The 19,053-nt window shown below is 54.5% G+C and overlaps 1 protein-coding gene across 1 annotated transcript; it reads right to left on the bottom strand.

Moving 5' to 3' along the window:
- Window positions 1-1,445: 1,445 nt before the first annotated feature.
- On the bottom strand, window positions 1,446-6,604 carry DCAKD (dephospho-CoA kinase domain containing; the record flags this gene model as incomplete). The annotated part of the gene is made up of 4 exons (XM_082010460.1): window positions 1,446-1,811; window positions 2,352-2,439; window positions 4,335-4,538; window positions 6,493-6,604. The coding sequence occupies 4 exons, from the start codon at window positions 6,602-6,604 to the stop codon at window positions 1,526-1,528; spliced, it is 690 nt and encodes a 229-aa protein (XP_081866586.1). The 3' UTR covers window positions 1,446-1,525.
- Window positions 6,605-19,053: the final 12,449 nt, after the last annotated feature.

Raw genomic sequence — 19,053 nt, forward strand, 5'->3', positions numbered from 1 at the left:
TCTGCCATGGCTGTAGCTGCACAGGGACCACCAGGTCTCCCCAGGCGAGCGAGACATGGGACCCCTGAGCGTAGCACTGGGCTCGGAGGAGCGGGGACAGGGTGGGAAGGGTGTCCGGCCCCAAATGGGGCATGCGCTGGCCAGGCGGGGCTGTGACACCCCGGGAAAGGTCCCCATGCCCAAAGGACATGTGCCCTGGGGACAGTGAGGACGCTGCCTCACTCTGCTGCATCCCTGCCTGCTGGGCCGGCACGCCCGGGCCAGCACGCCCAGGCCGGAGGATGGGAAGGGGGGTCAGAGCTCAATCATCCCGGAGGACCCTGGGGACCACCATGCGCAGGCAGGAGGTGGGCAGGGGCTGGCAACACCCACCTTTCTCAAAAATGCCAGGAAAGGGGGGGCGGCAGCAGAACAGGGGAGTGGCAGCAGGACAGGGCTGCCCCAGGGAGAAAGCGCTGACCACAGAAATCCCCAGCGAGTCCCAGGATCGCATCCCGGGAAGCCAGAGCTGCACCACGGGGTGCCCAGAGCCAATGCAAAGCCATGGCTGCCCCCCAAGTAAGTGCATGGCAGGGGCCGATGCTCTGAGAAGCTCCCTGGGACTGCTACAGGGACATGTACCGGGGAAAAAGCACGAGCACGCTCATCAGCTCCGCTTGCGTGCGGTGAACTTTACAGAGCGCAGCCATGTCCCAGCATAGGAACGACCTGGGAGCGGGCCAGGAAAGCGCAGCGCTGGCAGCCCGCAGGTTGCAGAGCCGCGGGGAGCCGGCTGCTGTTTAGCACTTTATTAAAACGAACCTGAAGAGCCAGCACCCGCTTCACCCAGACTCGTGTTCTCCCACGGGAAAACTGCTGCCAAAGGAAAACTCAGACAGCAGTAAATGAGTTTCAGGAAGGCAGGTCCTAGGTCTCAGTCTGCTCCGGGCATGTATCAGACCCTCAGGTCCAAAGCCAAGGGTGACCCACAAGTGATGATGGCAGAAACAGAGGGCAAGGAGGGAAGGTGAGCAGCCAGCTGAACACCTAACCCATGTGAAATGAGGTGCCGTCTGTCACCCCCCAGGCAGATTTAATATGTTTCCATTAAATCAGCGTGAAAGAAGGGGAAACGCCATGTCTAAATTCAGATTAGCCGTGGCTGGGAGCTAGGCGGGGATCAGGTAGGGCCCGAGAGGCCACCTGCTCCTCCAATGAAGAGATTGTCCTGGAAGACATTATAGTGCCTAAATTCACTGAAGACCCACAGGGGGATGACGAGGGCCTCATCCCCTCCACGGGCGCAGCCATGCAAGGGGAGCAGTCTCATCCCACAGGCATGACCGAGGGGTACGAACCTGAGCAGGAAGATGGGAGACGGTGCCGGAAAAAAAACACCCTACGTTCACCCTGGGAAGTCTGGAAGGAGACACCTCATCCCACTGTCTGCATTCAGCTGGCAAAGCTCATTAAAAGAGGTGGTTTTTCACTGCCCTTTTCAAACCTGGAAATGCAGGCCTCTTCCATGACAAAAAGAAAAGGTAAATTAAGAGATGAAATGCCGGAGGAGGAGGTACACCAGCCCTCCAAGCCCAGCTACAACCGTGCCCACAGCCAGCCGTGCCCAGAGGAAATCCAGGGAATCCTCCAGGCGGGCGTGCAGCCTCAGGACCTGCCGGCGTGTGCTCTCCTGGTCTCCGGAGTTGTCAATGACGTGACTCGCTAATTTGCGCTTCTCGTCCAGCGGCAGCTGGGAGGCGATGCGAGCTTCTGCCTCCACCTGGGACAGCCCATTCCTCTTCATCAGCCGAGCGAGCTGCGTTGGCGGGTCGCTGCCGGGACAGGAGAGCAGCACTGAGATGGGGGTGCAGGAAGGAAGAGGGGGTTTGCCTGCCTTCCTTAGCACGAGGTGGGAAAGCCGGCGGAAAATTGTGGGGGAGAGATGCTCCCTGCTTCATCTCGGATCCAGCGCAGTCTTCCTGCGCTCGGATCAGTGGAGCCGGCACCTGCAGTGCTGCCCAGGCTGACCCTGCTGCACGGTTTTGGCATTCCCATGGCTCATAGCACTGGGGCAGCACCCCAAAACCTGCCCCAGCCAACAGAGCACAGGTTGTGGAAGGCTCAAGGACAGATATTTCCCCCCCCCGTACAACGGTGCCAGGTTTCAGGGAAACCTCAGTAAGAAGCCCCTCGTACACTGGGATAAAGGAAGGTGTCGCTTCCACGCCTACAGAAAAGAGGCGGTGTTATCGAAAGGCTTCATGCCAAGGTCAAAGCTAAATCCTCACCAGAGCAGGAGGGACGTGATGGTTCCCTCCAGCCTCTAAGAGAGGTGGCAGCATCTCGGTCCTTGTGGATCACGTGGCACTTACCAATAAACCAAGACTGTGTATTTCATAAACTTGGTCAATCTGTTGGTCTCAAAGAGCAGAGGGATGTCGAGGATCACGAAGCGATACCCTGCAGAAATGACAACACCCCCCAGAAAAAAAGAAAAAATAAAGGGAAGACTGTTTCTCAGATTCCCAAATCCCTCATGCTGCACATGCACCACGGCCACGGCTGCTCCAGCAAACCAAGCGGGAGAGCTCTGCAGCTCCGCGATTACAGCCGACAGGAGAGCAGAGCCTGTTTGCCCTCCTCCCTCGGAGGGAGGAAATGGTTTCGTTCCAAGTTTCCACAGGAAAAAAGAAAAAACAAAACCAAAAAAACAAATCCTAACCTGGATGATCTCAGACCAAAGGTGAAGCTGCAGAAATATAATGAGGAGCTGAAACAAGAAGCTCAAATGAAAGTGCCTGTGCCTTGCTGGTGAGAGCGGCAGTCATGCTGTCGTCGCTAGCCTCTCCAGGGGAGCAGTGCCCACAGCAGAATTTGCTCTCCTCTCTTTCACTTGTTCAAGACTTCGCCAGGCTGCTGTCATTTGAGCCGATGTTTCCCAGCTCAGTTTTCTTCCCTTTTCGGAAAGCTTTGGCTAAACAGTTCCATTTTTCCAAGGGGAGCAAGGAAATCTTCGCAGACCTCTCACAGCCATGACACTGAAACACAGGGCTGCCTCCAGGCACAGCTCCAAGGCCTGAAATCTCACCAAAACCGGCCAAGTTTCGTTTAAAACTGTTGTCACTGGGCGGAGCAGTGCGCAGAGGAGAGCTTGTAACCTCTGGACCCTGCAGCCCACCCCAGGCTCTCTGCGTGCCTCTGCCCTTCGCAAGCACGAGCTCCCTGGAGAGCTGGCAGCATCTGGGGACATCAGGGTACTCTCGCAAGGGAAAGCTGCAAGTCAGGACCTGGCTCCCCTGTGTGTCTCCCAGCTATGGGACACCTCTAGTTTTGCTGGTGTCCCCTCTTTTATAACTGAAACCCCCTAACTGAGCTGGCCACAGCAATAAAAGCCTTGACAAAGACATCATCATCCAACAAGCCACCATTTTACCAGCGTCTCCGCCCAGAGAGACTTCTTGCTGCCCTACAGTTTGATCAATAAGAGCTTTCCTTACACAGCGATCCTTAGAGACAACATCCAGCTATCCCAAATCATTAAAACCTGACTAATGAGGACAGAGCAGCCTGCTGAAGACACACGGCGCTCTTGCCGAGGGGCGGGACAGCATCCACCTCCAGAGCCCGCAGCCCTGGGTTCAAGACTTTATGTCTGGCTCCCGGCTTTCCTGCCTGTTGCTTCCTTCATGCTTTCTCTTCTTCCTCACCCCACCACAGAGAACGGCCCCCACGGTGCCCCAGCACAGGCCTATTCAGCTGTCACAGGGCTCAGCTTTGAAAAGCTCCGTAAAACCAGACTGACTCTATTAAGACATCCTTCTGTCTACACAGAGACCTCCAAAACAGCTGGTGATCTTATCTGGCATTTGATTAGACCAAGTTTGACAGCTGTATTTGTTATATTTATCAGGGGAAAAAAGCGGGACTTTGGAAACCACAGCTGTCAGCCCATTTCTCACCTTATCGAGACTAAAAGGGCTCCACAGCTTTCATCGAAGCCCAGGGAGGCTGGGGGCAGGGAAGAATGTTTGGCCATTTTGGAAGGTATGACATTATCCAGCAAGTAGTCTCAGAAGAGGCCTCACAATGCTTTTCTCAGGCCCTACAGATGTACTTTAAACCATAGAAGAAGAAGGTGGTAAAGGGCAGCAGTGAAAGGCAGGAATGAATCCTCCAAACGCCAACGTGAAAGGCCACTGGTGGCAGAGCACAAAGGCCGTTGCTCAACGTCGGTTCCCTTTCTCCTTCCCTGTCCCTCTCCCCACTTTAAAAACAAAGGCAGAGCGAGCAGGGATGGCCCCTGCCTGAGCAGGAGTGCCGGTGTGCCAGGATGCCAGGATTGCCCGGCCTCTTACCTAGCACAAAGTACTTCAGGATCTGCTTCAGCATCTCCTTCTGGATCTCCGGGTGGGTGATGGAGTTCAGCAGCTGCCGTTTCTCCGGGTGGGAGAAGATAATGTTTCCTAGAGCCTCACGATTTATCTCTCCGTTCTCCAAGAGGATCTCAGTGCCAAAGTAATGCACTATCTGCTGATAGGCCTTGAAGTGGGGCTGCACCACTGATAACATGAAACAGCCAGAGGTTAGAGCCAGTTCTACAGCACAGTCGGTGTTTGTATCAGCGATCGGCCTCAAATGAGTTTTGTTCATTAAATAACTGAGCTTATTCTCCTCGGCGGGCAGAACATCTGCCTGCCAGCACACGCTGAACTGAGACCGGCGTGGCTAGGCGCTGCAGCCCGGCAGACACCTGGCATCGGTGCTGCAGAAACATGTCTGCAAAAAAACCCTCTCAGCCCAAGGTCCCTTTGAGGGCTGACACCCGAGAGATCGAAGCATCCTGCAAACATTAATTCAGTGCCACAACCCTCCCTCGTGCGTGCTGCTGCTCGGGGTTAGAAGTCAGCAGGGTGGGTGGGAGGACTTGCTGACAGCTACCAGCCAAGGCACGGGCAGGAACAGGGGTTGAGCCGATTCCCACGGCCTGTAGGGTGAGGAGTCGAGCAGGGAGATCCTAAAGGGACAGGGATCAGCGTCAGGTTTATTTTAGCTGAAAACTTCAGCGCTAGCTGAATACATCCTGGCTGCTACAAGTTGGCTCTGGCTGCTACTAAGGGTTTTTACCGTCTTTTGCCTCAGTCACCAAATTCTGCAGGAAAATAAACACAGAAGTCTTCCAAGAGATCAATTCCCAACAGATATTTGCAGGAACTCTGACGTTACACGAGCGTATAATTTTAAAGCCACCAAAAAATCACCAACAAAAAGGATGCAGTAATAAAACCATAATTAAGATCAAGCTGAGGCTAACCACAGCAAATGACAGACTGTATAAAATTTTCTCTCCAAAATCCAGGAACATTGCCACAGGTTGTAACCTCAGGCCAACCTAATAAAAGTCACATTGAGGCAGTTTCAGGATGGGTGAAATCCATATAGTAAATAAACACATATAAAAAAGGAATTGGAGAAAAATGAAGTGATTGGTAGAAAACTGACACTGAGTATCTGTAGTGTTTTCCTATCATCTCTGAGGGCTTTTAGCACCTCCAGCAAATTTTCTGCACCTTGAGGGGAATTACAGTGCAATAAAATGTTAAGAGCATCACAGCCTTGAGTGGCTACTGCGTGAGTTCTTCACCAAATAGAAAAGCACAGGCACTTCAAAATGACGCCGCCTGCACCACTGCTCAGCTGCAGACCCGAAACCTTCCGCATACAAAATCAGCAGCCCTTCCTGGAGTGAGCGCTGCTCTTCTCGTTATCCCGGTGGTACGGAGGGATTAACATCTCGCCCCACATCGAGCAGGTAATTGGGGAGAGCAGGGCCTGCTCCAGTCCTGCTAAGGCCACAGATCTGGATTTCTGGGTCTTTTCTGTAGCCAGGACAGCACGTTTCCAGAGCAGCGAGAGGCAGATGCACTGTGCCGAAGCACACGCCAAATTCCCTCTGATCTGGGATATTTGGAGCCTCTTTTTCCTTTTTTTTTTTTTTGTTTGTTTTGTTTTGTTTTAACATGTTAAGGCACAAGTAATTTTGTGGACCAATCTCTCAGCATTTACAACCCAGCAACATCTAGGACAGAGGGAAATTCTCTTTCAAGTGTGTTAGTGATCCCACCTAACGTAACCACATTGCAGGATGGGTGTCCTGGGGCTTAGGGGGGATATCAGATCAGCCGAGGGAACCTGCTTTACAGAGAACCGCATTTATTTTGCCCAGGGTTGGCTTTCAAAGCTGGGAAGCATTGCACTCCTGGAGAGGGAAACTCAGGGCAAGATCTCCCCACGGTGTTTATTAGGACATGATCTTGTTTTTTTTTCTTCATTAAAAATACATCCTTGTTCCAATCCCCCCTGAGACAGCTGCTCCACGCGGCCTCATCAACTGGGGAATGGGAGGGAAACACTTATCTAATGTACCCAGAGCACCCTCTGCCGTCTGCGCTTCCCCGTGTCAATCCCAGTTGTCAGGGGAACCTCAGGGAGAAAGATCAGCTATGCAAAACTCACCCTCCCTGGCAATAACATCGGCATCAATCACGGCACAGCCCAGTTCCCGGAGTATGGCCACCACCGTGCTCTTCCCCGACGCGATTCCACCCGAGAGTCCAACCAGGAACATCGTGCTCTGAAATGGAAAGAAAAGAGCTTGAAAACAAGCCTGGACAGGGCCGTTCTGTTCATGCTGTACACATCAAATATTTATCCCAACCAGGCAACTTCATTCAAAGCTCATTTTCATATGTTCTCAGGGTGTTACTGAGACTTTATTATGATTTTGACACCCCTCTGAGCTGAGTAGCTCCGTTTTGCAGGCTGAAGAACAGCATTGTGTTAAATAAGGCTTCCCTGGACCCTGCTAACTCTGGATGTGCAACTTGAGCCAGCCCAAAAGTCCTCCAGCTGGTTTACCTGCAGCTCCACACAACTTGCTCCCCTTTAGCATCTGCACCCACCAGCCACCTACAGCACCCTAAATCAGAGGACATTTCTGGCAGGGCTGTCAAGGGTGACCCAGGATCAGTGACAAAGTGGAAGAATTCAGACAACACCTCAGCCCGGACTGAAAAACACGAGGATTGAGAGGGAGAGCCCTTGCTTGATCCCTACAGCCAGGGTGTAAGAGGAGATAAGCTACCTCTGACATAATCAGGACGCAAAATGCAGTGGGTAAATCACATCCCCACATTATCTGAAAGCCAGCACCATCATCGGCAGCCCAATGGACATAAGAAATCATGTTTCTGAGCAGCAAACTTGTGCCTGTTAGCTTGCAAACATGGCACTAAACGCAGAGTCTGCGCTTGTCAATGGCCTTGAGGCTGGGAGAGAGCTGGTAATGCCCTGGCTGACCTGGAGCAGACAATGTCTCTCAAGGTTTCTGCACCAAGATCTCTCCTCACTCAATCCAAACCCTGCAACTCTCTAAATCCTGCTTGCACCCATTCACCAAAAGGCTCAGTGATGCAGAAGCAACTCTGGACAGGAGTGGGGTCCCCTGCTCGCAAGGTGGTACCTACATCCCCAAAAAGGCAACAGCCATGGCACGCTCAAAAGCACAAGTCCTGCAGGACCTGGGGCAGCCGTGGCAGCGTGGGGAACAGACCCCAGTATCCCCTCTCCAGCCCCCACAGACCAACACTGGCCCCTGCCAAGGGCATCCCAGGTTTTGTGCAGCCAAGTCCTGCAATTCCCCAAGGACAGAGTCTCCAACTTTGTTGTCACGTTGTCTAGGGTGACGCCACCCTCACAAGCGAGGAGCCCAAAGCTCCCAAGCCCCAGCCTGTGGCTGTTGCCCCTTGCATCTGAGAAGAAACTGGCTCCATCATCTTTGGCCAGGAGCCATAGGCTGCTGGTAGACACCCCTCAGCTTCACCTTGCTCAGAGGAAGTGAGACCCAGCTCCTGCCACCTCTCCCAGTGAGCCATGGACCCCAAAACCCAATGGACTTGGTAGCCATCGGTCTGCCTAACCTGGTGTCACACCTCCCTTCGGCCCCAAAAAACTCTGCACATACAGGAACCAGGTACCTACTGTCTGCACCGTCCCCCACAAAGGGGGACCGTGCCGCTTTGCACCCAAGGGCAGCAGTCAGGAACACCAGCCTGCAGGGTGGCTGAAGATGGGCAAAAACACAGCACTGCTTCCTTTGTGCTAGGGGGAAAAAAAAAAAGACACTTTTGTCAGAACTTGGTCCTACAAACAGGACCCAGACCCACAGTCTGGGGCCGAGGAGGGGGCTGGATAAGTCCTGGATAAGTCCTGTGGCAGCTGGAGGCAATTCAGCAGAGGGAGAAACCAGGAGTTAGAGCAAAAGCCAGCAGCACGTGCCAGCAGCATCCTTCACCTCACGGCTGCTGAGAGCTGAGGCCAGGCCACAGCACCACCACAGGCTCTTTTTTCTTCCAAGACGCCAGACAAACAGATGGGGTTAACTCGAGCAACAACAAGGGGGAATTCAGAGGGAATCTGAAAGGGCACGTACAATAAACATCAGTGCTTTGCGGGAGGCTGACGTAAATCTCAAGCTTTGTTGCCAAGCGGGTACCCACTGGGACCCTTTCCCGGCACTACGGTGGGCTCAGCACGATGGAGGGGCTGTTTCTCTATTTATTGCAGCAGGTTAAAATCCATCCCTCCCTGGCAGGATTTTATATGCCCTCTGCAACAGCCTACAAGGGCTAACGCTGCACAAGGAGAATCAGGCCTTTGGTGCACTGCCTTGCAGGGGCAGAGGCTCCACTCACGTGTTTTTTAAAAATACATAAAAATCTCTTCTGCCCATGTAGAGCAAATACAAGGTTTTAACTGCAGTAACCTCAACACTCTGGCCTCCAGCCTCAGCTGGGACTTGGTCCCAAAAAACCTGCTATTTCTGTCGCTCTGTTACATACCTTCGCAGGCAGGCGGCTGCTGCGAGAATTACTGCAGGGGTAAAAGAGCACTTGGAAAAGTTAGTCTAGAAACCATGGCCAAATGGGGTTTGAAAACACTTGTGCTGTCACAGGACCTGTACAGATCCATGGTACGAGGTATAAATATTGAACAAGCTTGGGTTTGAACTGTACACAACGGTAGAGAGGCCAGCCCATTCCTGCAGATGTTCCACGCAGGAGCCAAAACCAGTTTTCCCCAAAATATACCGTTTTTTGGTGCATTTGGCCTGCGCCAACTAAATCAAACTTTAGAAAAGCCAAAACGTGAGCCAGGGAAGTTAATCAGATTGGAAAACTCGGTGAGTTATTCCTGCTGCGAGAAATGGTGCCCTGGGAGATGTTACCCAGAGCCCTGAGGAAGTGACTTTTGAAGACTGAGGTGCCCAAACATCCCCCGTGTCCTGACTCCTCTGGTTTTGGAGCAGGGTGCAAGTCACTGGCCTGAAGCCACGCGGCTGGCACACCATAGGTATAAGAGGACAGAGCCGAAACGCGTCCTCCAGCGCCGCGCTACCCCTAGCACTCCTCCTGCTCCCATCCTCAGCTCTGACTGGGACCTGCCACACTGACAGACCTGCTGTTTAGCTTGAGGAGGCTGCACAATTAAAAGGAAAAATCGTGTAATACATCATTACCTTGATAAGGAAAAAGGCGCCATCACAACCACCACCATGAACCACCCCCTGAGCCTCTCGGCTGCTACCGAATCAAGCCCCATGCGCCAACAGTTTTCGCCAGACAAGGCCCTGACTGCAAAGCGGCGCTTTCCCGGTGGTCCCGAGGCCGGTCTCGGGCCATGGCCAACCCCCGCAGCCTCCCCAATCCCGGGGCACCGCCTCGGCTCCTGCCCGGGCCTGTGACACGTTTGGGGGGGGGGGGGGGGTCAGGCCGGGCCGCCCCGAGCGAGCGAGGGCCGAGCCTGACCACCGCCCGCGGGGTGAGAGCCGTAGCGGGTCCACGCACAGCGCCCTTACCCACTCACCCTCTGCCCTGCTTCACACGTGGCGCAGTATCCCACGCGCCTATTGGCTGGTAGAAAACGGCGGTCCCTCTCCCAGCCAATCGGCAGCGCCCTCATTGGGCGCGGCCCGCCCCCTCGGGCAGGAAGCGGGTGAGGGCGCAGGCACGGCGGCCTTAGAGGGGAACGGGCGACGGACAGGATGAGCCGCGGCTCTCCGCCATGGTGGATGGCTCCGCATGCCTGCCCCGGTGTGAGTGAGCCCGCCCGCCCGCGGAGCCCCGCCCTGGGACGTCCCCAAAGGCCGACGGGAACTGTAGTCCAGGCCCCGGCGCAGCCCGGCCCCTGCATGCCTGCGCAGACTACCGGTCCCGGCACGCCCCGCGGCCCGTCGCCCAATCGCGGCGCGCTTTGTTGTGGGGGTGCAACAGGCGCTGAGGCCCCGTTTCAAGATGGCGGACGACAGTGAGACAGCAGTGAGGCGGCCGTCGGCGAGGCCGCCGCGGCCGTCGGTGGAGGAGAACGACCACGAGCACTGCAGCGACTGCGAGAACGAGGCGGAGCACGGCTCCAACCGGGGGTGAGCGGCGGCCGAGGCCGCCCGCCGTGGCGGCGGCCGGGCCCATTGAGGAGGGCAGCGGCCGGGAAGTGAGCGGCGCCCCGCCCCACGCGCGCGCTGATTCGCCGCCAGGCAGCATCCCGCGTTGCGATTGGTCGAGTTGCCCGTCAGTCTGGCGGGGAGGACGGGCTCGCTGGCTCCCATTCACGCCAGTTGTGGGAGCGTGTCCCGAAGCTGAGCAGGGTCGGGTCTGTTCGTGGCTTGGATGGGTGACGACCTGCGAGGTGTCTGCGGGGCAGCCAGAAAGGGGCTGCGAGTGTCTTTTTTTGGCAGAAATGAGCCCAATTTGCCGCTTTTCTTGTCCTTGCGTGAGGGTGTGTCTCCCTGCTTTCCCCCGGTCGTCCAGCACAAACCCTGTCTGCCTCCCAGCATTTCTGGCATCGCGGTGGCACACAGGGTGGTGGCATGGTTGGCCACATTATCCCACTCCCCAGAGCTCGTGGCCTCCCGTGGCCGTCGCTGCACCCTGGAAGAAGCCCAGGCTTCTGCGCACCCGTCCCATCGTTATCCTAAACATAGCCCAGGGTTTTGCAAAGCTCAGCCAACATCGTCTTATGGTTCAAAGAGTACGGTGTCCAGAGGTACAAAATGGTGAAGTAGCAACGATTGGGCTGGGAGCGAGCGCATGCGGCGAGGCAGGCCATTATCTAGGTAGGAAAGATCTAAAATCCCTAACGTAGTACCTGCGTTACTCACTGCCTTAATTAACAAGGCGCAGAGCTGCCTTGCCATGTCTGTGGTTTGCAGGAGAGGCTCCGTCCTCCTTCCCACTGGCTTTGCATGCAGCAGGGCGCAGGAACATCCCGTGTTTCCAGAGATTTTGCACCTTGTGCTTTGCATACCTGAGCCTCACCAGCTGCTTCTTCCCGCTTGCCCAGTGCCCCAGAGGCTGCTTTGCCGGCCCCACGACACAGAGACTATGTTGGCTTGAAGAGCTCTGCTCCCTCCATCGACAGCTTTCCGTAGGCAATCCCGCCTGTCCGGTAACCAAAGTGGATAAAAGGTCACGCAAGAAATATCACAGAGGCTTTATTCATGACAGCACAGATGCTCGTTTATATTTTATTTGCCTCCCGGGTGTGGCACTGTGTCTCAGTTTAATAGGTTTATCTGTGCTTGGGGAGATTTTTCTTTTCTTTCCCTCTGACATGATTAGGTTTGTGGAAACCAGAGCCAAGCAGAGAGGAGACACGGTGCTTAATCACCGTTATTTCCCAGCCCAGTGGTTCAGCCAGCCCTTTGCCAGGAAAAGGTGTGTTCTTGAGCCCTCTTCATATCCTAGCGTGGGCATCGCACCTCCTGCAACCCCAAGGAGTTAAAATGCAGTTACCTGCCCCATCTAGGGCGAAGGTTGAAGGGCAACAAGCTAACTGGGCAGCCTGGGAAATGTCCAGTAACAAATATACTAAGAGGGTTCGGGTCGCTGAGGAAATAACGTTAAAAGTGTGGCTGATGGGCACAGCGGTAACGAGAGCAAGCCAAGGAGGCTTTGGAGCTCTCTGGCAAATCTCTCCACCCCAAAACCTGATGGGTGATCCACCTAGGAGAGAAGAGACCAAGTGGTAGGAAAGCTGGTGGTTTTCTTTCCTCATGCACATGAGTTCTGTTGATTTTGTACTGTCACGTTGTGCTGGGGTGTGGGAGTGTTTCTGGTCACCCCACTGGAGCACTGTCCCCAAAAACAGGGCACGGGAAGTGCCTTTTGCTGCCAGGGTTTGCAGAATGATGCTGAGTCCTACCTCTGCCCAGTCTGTGTTGAGAATCACTGGATCTTGGCTCTGAGATTTAAAACATAAAAATATTACTTAGCAAGAGCAATACTTCCTTTCCTTTTAAGGACAGGAAAGAGGAATTGAGTTTCCTCCGCCTCAGTCGCATGTCAGTGCTGGGAAGTGGCTGCACCGCTCTCTGCTGTGGCTGGCTGAGTTGATTTCCCAAAGAAAAAAAATCCCACTTGTCACACTCTCCTTTGTGCAGAGAGAGCTTCTGTCGTGTCTCCAGCGGCTGCGGAGGGTTTATTCCCATTGTAGATGAAAGACACTGGAAAGGCAGGGACACCAGCACTGGCTCTGCTCCCCGGAGCTGCTGCGAGCCCACTGGGCATTTGTTGGGTCACGGGCAGTGAGCGGCAGCAGTGAGACCAAGGATTTGAGTGTCCCAGCCCCATGAAGCATGGCTGTTGTTGGCAAAACCACCTGGGGAAGCGGTTTTAGGTGGGAAAAGTTTGGGGGCCATCCTGTGGCACAAACTGGGTTGTTGCTGGATGGGGTGTGGGGAAAGCGAAGGGGCTTTGCTCGGTGGGACAGCAGGCAGCTGCCTGGTTTGGCAATCCCTGCCTGCACTTACATTGTGAGAGGATGTTCCTGGGACAACCGCCATGCTGCTCTAATATGCAGAATTTAGTTTTAGGTATTATATGGAGCACAGTAATGGCACGCTCTGCTTCGGGACCTGTGCGCTGCCATCTGCAGAGCCTCCCTCCTTGCTCCGGCCCCTAATGAGATTTCAGCCTAAGTACCGTGCCCGATTAGCCCCAGGTTTGGCAGAAGGATTTTCCAGCACCTAAATAAGGAGCAAGGATCTACTATTTCTCATCTGACACCTTTCAGACTAGGAAGCAAGGCCGTGCAGTGGAGGAATGGGAAAACGCACAAGCCCTTGTCTGAATCTGCATTTCCAGTTTGGGTTTTGAGGAAGAACCAGCAGTGTTTGGTACCGTTTGTATTGTAGGTGTGAGACAGTCTGAGAACCTGAGTGTGGCGTTTCGATCTGTGTAATGAAAGACACATTTTGATCACCGCAGTGTGTATGTACACTACGGGAAATAACTCCCAGCCGCTGCCATCGAAATCTCCCCATGCCGACCCAGAGCTTCCCACCGGGCTTCAGGAGCTGAGGGAGCTGCCACGGGGAGCCGGGCGCAGCCGGAGCTGTCCTCCCTTCTGCTTTCCTCCCCGACCTTGCAAACATAAAGCTCTCAAATCTGGGAATACAGCACAGATCCAGGTGATAGATAAGTGGGTGCCGAGCACCATTTTGTTACTGGATGCATCTGGTGTTTCCCAGCCTCCAGAGGGGCTGAGCTGGTGGAGGACAGTCAGTCTGAGCAGGTCTCGCCTTGAACAAGCCTGTCCAGTTTATTTAGGTACTTCCAAAAGTCTGTTTTTGAGATCGCTCAGGTTGTGGGTATTATTTTCTGTGTAGTGGATAGCGCCAGCTCCTTTCCCTTGGACTTCAGCAGCCCTCCGGTAGCGGGGAAGGGGGGTCGCAGCGAAAGAGGGCCATGACGGCAGCTATACCTTTCCCAGGTGAAGGGAAAAGTGTTTTCCTTCGTAAGAAGGCAGACTGTTGCCATCCTGTGGGTAATCGGAAGACGTTTCACATAGCACAGCCAACGTGCCCTTCTCCACCCGCTTTATCTCTCAAAGCAGCTCGGGCTGGGAAGGAGATGGGGGGAGGAAAAAAGCTGTAAGCGCAGCTGGGAAGGCCGTGGGCTGTCAGACCGGAGCTGGCCTGGCAGTTCACCCTTCCTGCGGGGTGAAACCAGCTTCAGCCCCTGTAGCCTCATGGGTTGCATCAGCTGCGGTAGCTGGGATTTTGGACAGCGGTGGCTCGTCCCAGGACACCGGTGGGACACTGACAGTAATTTGGGGAGCGTCCAAGGGGCTGCAGCTACACTGGAGCATAAATAAGAAGATATTTGCTTCCCTAAATGGACTTTAAAATAGAAAGTACCTATAATTGTTGCTTCCTTAGGTGTCATGAGTTGGACCTTCGAGTTTTCCAGCACTTTCCTACATGCTGGTGACTGCTCATGCGAGTTGGTTTTCATCTCCCGGCTGGAGCAGGGCCCTTCCCCATGCCATGGCACCTGGGAATGCAAAACCTCATCCCACCTTATGCCACCCTGATTTCTTCCAGGTCACGCTGGCTTTGCTCATAAATCAGGGAGGATTTTTCTCAGCACTTTTACCTGTGAGCCTGGCATGGGGGTGAAGCGATATTGGTTGGGCTGAACTCATTAGCGGCAAGCTGGGAGTTGGCAGCTCTGATTTATGAAGCAAAGCGATGCTGACTGAATACACAGGGGCTGGGAGAATTTTGTTTGTCGCATCTGACACCCGCAGCATCCCAGTGTGGAGGTGACCTGAGAAAACGTGTCCATCCCCTTTGGAAGGGGCAGCTTCCAGCATCTGCCCTTGGACATGCTCTCAACTCCCCGCCCTGGTGCCATCAGTTTGTGGTGTTAAAATTGGTAAGAAATCATCTGAATGTGTTAATTGCAGCTCCACGGTGGGTGGTTTGGCTCATCCCAGGACTGGCTGGTTGGGGATTTGACAGCTCTTGCCCAGTCTCCTCTGCAAGGAGTTAAAAAAAAAAAAACCAAACCAAACCCATCGCGCATTTGTCACCAAAATCAATAGCGGTGTCAGCGCCGCTTTGCCGTAATTACTTTTGCTGTCATGTCAGCGCTCGCCTCTCCCCGGGTGGAGGTAAAGCCCTTTCCCGGCGGTGGGAGGGCAGGTGAGATGTTCCCCCCAGGGATGGTTCAGCAGCGCCGCCGGGTGCTGATCCCCGCAGAGCTGCGGCTTCGCAGCTGCTCCTCTCTCTGCTCCACTGCAAGTGCTTAAAGCGCTTCTGGAGAAGAGGGGGTGCTTCTCATCGAGCCTCTGTTTGCCAAGCAGCTCGACCTGCGTGACTGCTTGTTCCCCGTGCTGGTGAGCAAACGCTTGGTGTCTTTGTCTTCATGCATCGGCTCTGCCGATAGACGGGAATCTTTTTCCCCAGCAAATGCCAGAGTCTCCGCTGCTGTTCAGGTTCTGTCTGGAGGAAAGCCTTCCTCAGCTCAGCCGCTCCGTGTCCTGCAAACCAGACGTCACTGCTCTGCAGGGCGACGGTTGCCCGTCACATCGGGTTTCTGCGCCACGAGCGTCGGCGGCCTCACCGTCTGCAGGCATCCCCACACCCAGCCCTCCTGGCTTCATCCCTCAAAAAAATATTTTTCTATCCACTTTTCCCTGGTTTCAAAACTCACTTGCTGCTCAGTCCAGGGATTTTTTTAAACCTTATTCCCCTCCCAACTCTCTCCTTTTCCTGGCCTTGCTGAAATAAATAGTTCAATGCTGCTCCAACATATTTTCCAGAGTGTTTCTTTCCTTTCTCTGCTCCACCCTCTTCACCGCTATCTTGCATTTGGTGAAGACATTCAGCTGGTCCAGGATCAAGCGGTGCTCAGAGAGGGTCCAGGCTGGCTGGTGCCCTCGGCTTACCATCTGCCTCGGGGCAGATCAGAGCTGTGTCGTTGTCCCTGCTGTGAAAGTGCAAGGAAGGAGCCACCTCTGTATCGTAGAGTAAAAAAAAATACCGGCTTGGATCCTCGAGCTGAGATTTGGGGAAAGAAGAGGACGAAGTTCCTGGGTGCAGGAGAGCAGGGACATGTCCCATGGCATCCGGGCTGACTGGGGTCCCTGGGGCAGGTGGGGCAGACCCAGTCCCACAGAGCTTGTGCCAGTTTCCAGCCAAGAGCCGCTGTTTTGGGCGATGGTGCCGGCTGGTGATGGGCTTTGATGGTCCAGGTGCTGTGGATGTGTTGCTTGATGCAACGAGCAGCTCCCACCCAGGATTCTCCATGGCTCCGTCCTCTCCCTGTCAAGCCAGGTGTGGGTTATCGTCCTTGGTGAAAACAGAAGAGGAAAGATGCTGCGGATTTACTACAAAACAAACTTGTTGCTACCAACAGGGGCAGAGCTGAGCGACGCTGGTGGCTCACGCGCCGCCCCCGCAGCTTGCTTTGTAGAAGACCCCTCGTGCGTGTTGGCCACTGGCAAAGCACCCCTGGCCCAGTGTCCCCCTCTTTTCCTCTCTCATCTCTCCGTTCGGTCCCGCTCCAGCTGTCTCTGGGGTTGAATTTCGACCTCACCCATCACCCTCTTGCAGACTGAACCTTGTTTTGGGGACTGTTGGCAGGGAGGGTCCCAGCTTGGGCTGCCCCAGCTCCACAGCAGTAACATCGCCTCTCCCGCATCGGGATGGCTCACGCAGGGGTGAGATCACATATGCCGTGCTGGGGCAGGCACTTCTCCCGTGTTTTGGCTTCAGGTCCCTGCCAGACTTGCCCGTTGGCGAGGTTGGGCTCAGTGTGGGGTTTCATGCTTGTGGCTGCATTGAGGTGATTATCATCCGGATGTCCAGGGCTGCCCTGCATCCCTGGAAGGAGGAGAAGTGCCCTGATGCAGGCACTTCCCCCGCTGCGCTTCCAAAGAGATTTGCTGCTCGGTCTCGTTTTTCCAGCTCCTGCATAACAATATAATAATTTTCCGATACAACAGCTACCTGTCTCCCTAGATCATCACCTCGGCAGGTGGGTGACATTGGGTTCAGTGTCCTTGGCCACTGGCCCTTCCGTAGTGCCTGGACCTGCTGTGGTGCCTTCTCTCCAAGGCTGGACCAGCATTTGCTGCTCCCATGTACATCCTTGGGCTTAGAGAGGAGAAAAAACCCGAAGTTCAGCATCGCTGCCGCTCTGTGGGGTGGATTTGGGCATGTGGGGCTGAGTGGGGTGATGTGATGGCAAAGATGTGGTCACCTGCATTGCAGGGCTCACTCCCCACCACCGAGCAAACCTGTGGGGTGGGAAATGTTGGTGCTGGTCCCCTTTTGGGAGCTCACCACTGGGAGGGATGCTGGAGAGAGGATGTGTGGCTGCACCCCCGTGCACTGGGTATTTCCTTCTCCTGGAGACTTGGACTCAGAGCAGGGAGCTTGTATTTTCTTTAGAGAGCTTCAGAAACCCTATAAATGTTCTCCAAAAGAAAAACCCAAGGCTCCAATGATGTTTCTTTTGTTCCCTAGCGGCTTGAGTCCAGCAAATGACAGCGGAGCCAAAAAGAAGAAAAAGAAACCCAAACGGAAGAAAGAGAAAGGAGGAGATCAGCCCGACCAGGCTCAGGACCAGCCAGTGAAGGTGATTGACCCCTTCCCGGAGTTGCAGCCCCGCACAACAGCCAGCCCCATCCTGAACCGCTCCCATGTAGCTTAGGGCAAGGAAAGAGTCTCCCAGTCCTGGTTTTAGGCACTTGGCTGCTCAAAAAACTTAAGGTTTAGAGTAATTTCCTGGCCTGGCTCTGTGCGTGGGAATTCTTAATGCTGCGGGAGGTGTTTGCGGAGCGCTCCAAGGGTAAACGCAGTCCTTGGCTGGATATTCCAGCCACTTCCAGCGCTGCGCTGAAAGGGTCAGACTGGCGCCTCTGAGTTATGCTTTCCAAACACCAGCTGCCTCCTCGCAGGCAGGGAACTGCCGTGCTGCTACCTGCCAGCTTCCTCTGCTGCCCACAGCCTGCACAACGAACACGTTCTCCTACTTCTTGGACGACATCTGATGTTGATTTTCTGCTTGATTAACATAAGAACAGCAGCCAGGTCAGAGCAGGGTCTGTGTTATCCCTCTTGGCTTTGCCCGATCCTGACTAGCAGCCGGTGCTTCGTGAAGGAGCGTGGGACACGCAAGGTTTGTCCCTCGCAACACTGGCAGTCACCCTTGTCCCCTCTGGTCCTGTGGCAGGGGACACACACACAGAGCTGCACATCAACAGAGGCTATTTTCTGTCCGATGTCCAGTTCCCGTCCAAATATTTCTAATATTTAGTCCTTCTGACTGTGCAGAGCATTAAATTGGGGCTTTGAGTGTTTCAAACTAACTTCAGCAGGAATCAGGGAGGAGCTGGGGTTGTGAATTCAGCGCAGAGCTGCCCACCCTGCCAAGCTCTGCCTGAGGAGGAGGAGAGTGTCCTTCATCTTGACTCGGCCTCTCTGCCTTGGCCTGGTCTGTGGTGCCCAGGGACTCTGGAAGCTGCAGTTTGCAGACGTGGATCCAGCTTAGATGGAGGAGGCTGAAGCAGTGAGAGAGAAAAGCCACTGCAGAAAGCCCAAACACTGGGTGTGGGTTGACTCCCGGTGTCTCTCTGCATGCCAGTCAGTGCCTTCTTGAAGCTTAAAGCATTTTAAGGCACTTCATCTATCCCCTTCAACCTGGGAGTGCCTAGAAACCATGTCTAGGTGTGTGCCAGGTGCCTGGTAAAAGGGTTCATCCATCTCATAGAGGGTTACGAGACCATCTAGGCTGGGAAGTGAGTCTTCTCCCTGCTCTCCCCTTCCTGGCAGGGTCACCTCCAGATTCCCCTAATGAGTAGCTGAAATACAGACCTGGTGGCTCAGCTTACTCATTTTGTTTTTCCATCCTCCTTTTCTTCCCTCAGGTGAACTCTTTACCTGCTGAGAGGATCCAGGAGATTCAAAAAGCCATCGAGCTCTTCTCTGTAGGTCAGGGCCCTGCCAAAACCATGGAGGAAGCCAGCAAGAGGAGCTACCAGTTCTGGGACACGCAGCCAGTGCCCAAGCTAGGTACGTACAGCCCCTCACCATTTCGTGCTCCTTGGGAGGAGCCCTGTGGTCCCAAGGCTGCTCAAAGAAGCCCAGAGAAGCTGGTCTCTGGCCAGCAAGCAAGACACTGGATGGCTGCTCGCTGTTGTCCTCTCTGGGCATCAGAGGCAATCAATGAC

Source organism: Phaethon aethereus, assembly GCF_964289735.1.
Source record: "Phaethon aethereus genome assembly, chromosome: 25".
NCBI lineage: Eukaryota > Metazoa > Chordata > Aves > Phaethontiformes > Phaethontidae > Phaethon > Phaethon aethereus.